We start from the raw sequence: 6,409 nt of genomic DNA, 5'->3' as shown, positions 1-6,409 counted from the left end.
TAAAGGGATCTTATGTGTTATTATTTAGTTGGGTCGAGTTTAAATGATGGGGCGGGTTTAAAGATAGGGGTATATTTGAAAACTTTAAGGATGGGAGGGGTATTTTTGTCCCAAAATAAGTTCGGAGGATATTTTTAGCCCTTTTTCTAAAGTAGAGAGGTGTTTTTGACCCTTTTCCCTTCTTTTACAAATGTCCATTAAATAAGTAGGCGTTTGGCCATAGAAACCGAAGTATTTTCACTTTTTTTGAAATTATTGAAGTAGTTGGAGTTCAAATTGTGTTTGGCCATAATATTTGATTGTTGAAATGTACTTAAAAAAAAAAAATACTTATACCACCAATTTTTAAAAAACTAACAAAATCACCTAAAGCAATTAATAAACATAATTGGTGCGTAAAAACTGCCCCATCAACCGCATCTTGCGCTTGTACTCCATACAAAACCCAATAAGAACTAAACCAAGTAGCTGTAAAAATAAACACTTTGACAACTTTTATAAAAATAACTGTAAAAATAAAAGTTTTGAGGGTCCTTTTTATAAAAATAAAAACTTTTAGGGTAAAAAATGAATACAGAAAACAAAAATAACGGTCTAAAACAAAAATGGAAGTGAAAAATAAGGTTTTGATTATTTTTTAAATTTCAAATACAAACTTTAAAATTTTTATGGCCAAACACCAAATTCTAAAAAAGTAAAAAAGTTTCCAGAAGAAAATGAATAATTCTCATGGCCAATCGGTCCTGGGTGTTTGACGCTCGAATAAGAAATCATGGTATACTCCTGTAAAATAACGCAGAGGGGACAGTCTTCTCGTATTTAATATTTATTTTTTGTACCTTTTACTGACTTCTTTTCTGTTATATTAACTCATAACTCACCATAAAACAATATATACAACTAAATGGTAGCTAAATGGAGTCCGAGATTCACAAATCAATATGTATTAGCAGAAAAAAAAAAAAAAACCATCTAGCGGTTCACTTGCATAAGAATAAGAACCAAACTTTCTTAATCAACCTTTGATGCCAATTATGGCCAACTCCTAATTATCCCATGCAAAACAAAAACCACTCCTCATTATTTTACCTACCTTTTGTGTTCCATACATCCCATCACATCCACCGCTCCTCATTCTGGCATGGAGGAGCGGTCACCACCTGCCGGCCATGTAAACGGCAAAGCCAGAAACCTCCTTTCATCAGCCACATCGTTGCGTCTCTCTCTCACACCAACTCGCTCATTAGATCATACCTATGTTGTCCAAATCCCTCGCGATCAAGTTTATCGCGTCCCTCCTCCTGAAAATGCCAAAATTGTGGAGGAGCATCGCCAACCAACTTCTCAAAAGAAACGAAAATGTACATGTTGTTGTATGGTCCTGGCCGCGTTACTTGTAATAGGTATCATGCTAGGAATTATCGTGTTGATCGTGCACATGTTGTACGCCCCTAAATGTCCTGAATTTTCAATTGCGAATGTCCATTTCAAGAACGTTACGCTACCTCAAAATGGTCATCAAAAGAATAAGAGTCCTCCACAAACACACCCTCAATTTGAGATCGACTTGAAAATCGTTAATGTAAATGAGAGAATGGATGTCGCATTTGGTAAAGGAAATAATGGGAAAGCGACACTTACTTTCAAGAAACATGAAATTGGACAAGGGAAATATCCCTCGATTTCTCAAAAACCTAAGGATTCAACCAATTCACATTTCAACCTTGGTGTTGGGAAATTGCCTGGTGATATTGCAAAAAGTCTTGATGATGACAAGAAGCCTATACCAATGACTTTAAGCATTCAAGCACCAATGGAGATCACGAGCTGGGCAAAAAATTTAAAGAAAGACATGATTGTTACGTGTGATTTCGACGTTGAATCGGTGAAAAATAAATCCAAGATTAAATCCGAAGACTGTACGACTAATTTCTAATGCAAAGAAGATGGCTCGTGAAATTGATTTTCTTCGTGGCATAGATGCATTTATTTGTCATTATCATCTATGTTATTTTTCAAGCTTGACACTTGATGATCACCACTGTTGTAAGTTGTAACCTCTTTTCTTCAATTCTCTTCTGGTATTCCAGCTTTTTTCTCCTCAATTGATTACCCAAGTTCTTTAAACTTTTGAATTCGGGTGCCATGTGTTGTATAAGGTATATATAACTTGGATTTTTTAGATTGAATGAAGTGTAAAGTATTCTACTTTACCTCCTAGATTATACATTTTACATTTCTGATTTCCCATAAGTTATTCTAGTTTAGCTAGCTAAGACTTTTTCCTTTCTTTAATCGTCATCTAAAACCTTGCTTTTCTATAATAGATGAAGCATGAGGTCGTCTTCATGTCTTCTTATGAGGATTGGACATGTGAAAATGTTCTTGTCAAACTGTGACATGGTTGCCCTCACCTTGCATTATTCTCAAGCAAATGTGATATTGTTTGAGATATAATTAAATTGTTTACTCAAGGTATCAAATATGCACAAACTAGAGTTAAATTAGTTCGTTAATATATACTAGAAAAGTTGGAAAAAAAAAAAAAGGTAAATAATTCCTCAGGTTGAGGCGCTATCCGTTATTTCTAAGGAGATTTAAGCCCATTGCAGTAGAATCTTCACTTAACCCGTTCATCGTTCAAACACTTTGACGTAAGGCTTGAAGCCTGGCAAACCGTACTTCTCAACCAAAGAACCTCCGAGTAAGATATCTTGTAACACTTTAGCAGATCCAAATGTATCGTGTAATGCAAACTGATCCTCTCAAGTTATGTTATTCCTTTCTAAAAACTGAAATGCAGAACCCGGCTATCTAGCCAGCACTGCCCCAACACTGTCCAACACCAAGGAGGTAGCCTCACATCAAAAATATGAATTTGAGATCTCAACTATGCAGAGATTCACACACCAATAACCTTAGCCCACTCATTCGAGGACTACTGTGAAATCACATCATACAAGTATTCATGAACAGGGCGGCTCAAACAATATGATTGGCCTAAAGCCAAACTCAGATAAGAGGCCTTACTTTTTTTATTCTTTTTTTACGCTTTTAAAAAAATAAAAAAAAATATTTTTAAAAAAATGTATATATTTTTGTTTGAATTCTATTTGTTAGCTTTTTCATATGAAAATGTTGATAATTTGCTGGCAAAACGACATCTCTTGCTTCAAATGCTTGCTGCAATACTTAACATTAATATAAAAATTGCATTTTTTTTTATTGGTTCAAGAGTGAAAAAATTAAGTGGCTCTTGTCGATTATTCTTTTCGACAAGAAATGAATAAAAATGTGTGATATTCCCTCTTCTCAAATTTATATGACATAGTTTGGAATTTTTGAGATTCAAACTTCTAAACTTTGACCTTGAATCGGACTTAGAAACTTTAAGTTTTTTGAAATAAAATTTATATATTTGAAAAACTACGTAAAAGAAGTATAAATCACAATAATCAACAATTTAAAATATTTAAAAGCCATATAAAGAAATTTCGATCAAAGAAAAACTTGAGTAACTCTTAAAATTTCAACAATGCCACATAATAGCACAAATAAAAATTCACTTTCACGCAACAAGTCCTCCACATAAACTGTCTTTTGTACCCGAAAGACTTTTCATGCATTTTTTTTTTGCGTGGAATTTTTGCCCCTTAGCCTAATACTTCAAGGTTCTGGGTTCAAACCCTAGCGCGGAAAAAAAAAAAAAAAAAAAGGAATTTCGCAAGGCAGAGGTTTGAATTCGCAAAACAGAATTTTACCTTTAAAACTTTGCCTTAGGGCAGAAATTTGCCTTCAAAACTCAACCTTAAGGCAGAATTTTGAAGGCAAAATTCTGCATTAAGGCAGAACTTTCAAGTTGCTTTTGCTGCATTTTGAATTTCTGTTTTCTAAATGCTTGATGTTTGTAAAATTGCAAGCAGTGATGGCTGTGCATGATGACATACATGGGTTGATTGAAAAATCAAGCGGTGGCATGGATGAGTTGCCAACTTTCCATGCTGAGAATACGCAAAACAACATGAAAGTCATTTAGGCAGAATTTTACCTTCAGGCAGAGTTTTATCCAAAATTTTACCTTGCGATTTTTTTAAAAAGTTTTGACTGAGCGGGGTTCGAACTAGAAACCAAGGGGTTCTAACGAAGAGCAAAATTTTTTGACTGAGCAGTGTTCGAACCCGAAACCAAAGAATTCTAACGAAGGGCAAAAATTAAAGATCACCAATTTAATGGGTAAAAGTTAAAGACCACCCTAATATAAGGGCATTCCTGCGAATTGGCCCTTTTCATGTGCCCTAAAATAATACGCAACTATTAGAATCACAACAAAATAAACTGTTCTTTTTCTATTTTATAAAATATTATACTTTTCCATAAAAAGTGCTCAATTATTTCTCAAAAAAGCTCATTGCTAGTTTAAAATTGGGGCCTTCATAATTGTGGGGCCTAAGGCAAGGGCCTTAGTTGCCTAAGGCTTGAGCCGCCTCTGTTCTTGAAGCACATTCATCAACCTTGCCATGTTCGTCCACAAAGAACTGAACCTCACTAATTACCAGCCACACAACCACTGTAGCCTGCCAAAGAAAAGTAAATAGTTTTTCAGGTTGAGGCGTGATTATCTGCTACTTTTAAGGAGATAATCTCATTGCGATAGAATCTTCATTGATCCATCGAATACTCTTACTTATCGATATATATATATATATATATATATATATATATATATATATATATATATATATATATATATATATATATATATATATATATATATAATAGTTCGACAACGTAAGATGACTCAAATAAACTCTAGACGAGTTGTTGGGTCTAAAGCTCCATCATTAGGAACACATTCCTTCCATATATAGAATAATACTCTCTTTACCTAGGTTCTAAAAGCCCTTGTCTTCCCTTTCTTTTGAGACATTTTTTTTTTTACTCGGTTTCTAATTTAGTTTCTATTTTTATTAGGATTTAGTAAAGACAAAGTTGAAAAGTAGTTACCATTGCTTAGAGGGTGGTAATTACTTTACTAGCTTAACAGCCCTCATATTGTTTTTTTGTGGGATTCTGCTAGGACTCACATTCGAACATATATCTGACAACGATCGCCTGTATGAGCTTATTTAAAAGTTAAATACTAGCCTTAGTGGGGTATACCTTGTGTAAATTTTTGTACACCGGATGATACAGAAAAAGAAAAGAAAGAAACAATTGATTCAGAGTTTGATTGGTCAAGCGTCCAAGATCTTTTAACTTAAAAATGTTATATTTGTAAGATGGAGTTTCAGAAAAAATCTTTTGAAAAAATCTTTTGGGTAGTTGCAATTGTTGGCTAAATTATATAATAGGCTGAATACATAATAGGCTGAATACATAAGGAGGCCCTTAAATTTATCACAATTTTCCTCTTAAACACCTGAATTAATTCTTATTCGTATTAAGCACTTAAACTACCATGAAGTGCACCAATTTAACACATTTTTTGTAGCAAGTTAAAATGGTAGATGAGTGAGATTCAACCGCCGACCAATGATAAAATGACACATTAGCAGCAAAAGAAAAAAGGAAAAGAAAAATTCTCCCCCTCCCTTCGTCTTCCTCCCCCATCCCCACACAGCGACCACCAAAACCGAGAGCAACTTCCCAATGAGCAAAGATCACCTACCTTCAAAATTATAGTTCAAAGAAGAACAGACCCAAAATCAACCAAACAATTTTCCACAACCTAGAAATCACAAAGCCAATTAATTCAATCTTTTTCTACAAAAAATCGCAAAATCAGGAATTAAAAAAAAAAGAATAACTTTTAAGGGAAAAAATGCTAGAAACCAGGAAGTCAATAAATTCAATTCCTTTCAAAGCAAAGCTGCATAAGTTCTTAAACAAAAATATAAATAATCTTTAAAGAACCTAGAAAAGAAGCCATTGTGGATGCTCGGCGTCCGGCGACTACAAAAGAGAGGACCGTCAAGACAAGTGATAGAGACAATGAAGTTGATGTGAAAGCCGATGATTTTATCAACAGGTTCAAGCAACAACTGAATTGCAGAGGTTGGATTCCATTCTCAAGTACTAGGAGATGCTTGGCAGAGGGAGCTAAAGGTATAAATTTCTAGTCTTCTGCGGATTATATTTAAAGAAGAGAGAAGTAGAGACTAAAAAGTTAAAAATAAAATAAAAAAAATTAACCCTTTCCGCTCTCTTATGGGAGAGCGTATCATGTGTAGCTAAAAGTGTTAAATTAGTACACTCTTTTTAGTATTTTAGGTACTCAATAGGAACAAGAATTAGTTCAGGTGCCTCTCTATGTATTCAACCTATATAATAAGTGTTTGGCCAAATACATAGACATCATCTATCTGTGACACAAATTTTTATTTAGACACTTCAATTAAAAGTGTGAACT

General features: G+C 34.0%; 1 protein-coding gene across 1 annotated transcript; it reads left to right on the top strand.

Moving 5' to 3' along the window:
- The first annotated feature begins 765 nt into the window (after positions 1–765).
- LOC132060715 (NDR1/HIN1-like protein 13) lies at positions 766–2,289 on the top strand. Its single transcript, XM_059453672.1, has one exon. It carries the CDS (start codon positions 1,142–1,144, stop codon positions 1,934–1,936), a length of 795 nt encoding a protein of 264 aa, XP_059309655.1. The 5' UTR covers positions 766–1,141; the 3' UTR covers positions 1,937–2,289.
- Positions 2,290–6,409: the final 4,120 nt, after the last annotated feature.

Source organism: Lycium ferocissimum, chromosome 6 (genome assembly GCF_029784015.1).
Source record: "Lycium ferocissimum isolate CSIRO_LF1 chromosome 6, AGI_CSIRO_Lferr_CH_V1, whole genome shotgun sequence".
Taxonomy (NCBI): domain Eukaryota; kingdom Viridiplantae; phylum Streptophyta; class Magnoliopsida; order Solanales; family Solanaceae; genus Lycium; species Lycium ferocissimum.
The sequence above is the reverse complement of the archived record's forward strand: the minus strand, read 5'-3'. Positions and strand labels throughout refer to the sequence as shown.

What these genes read in the sequence shown, in the direction of transcription:
- LOC132060715 (XM_059453672.1), top strand. Translation starts at nt 1,142, where the DNA reads ATGGAGGAGCGGTCACCACCTGCCGGCCATGTAAACGGCAAAGCCAGA.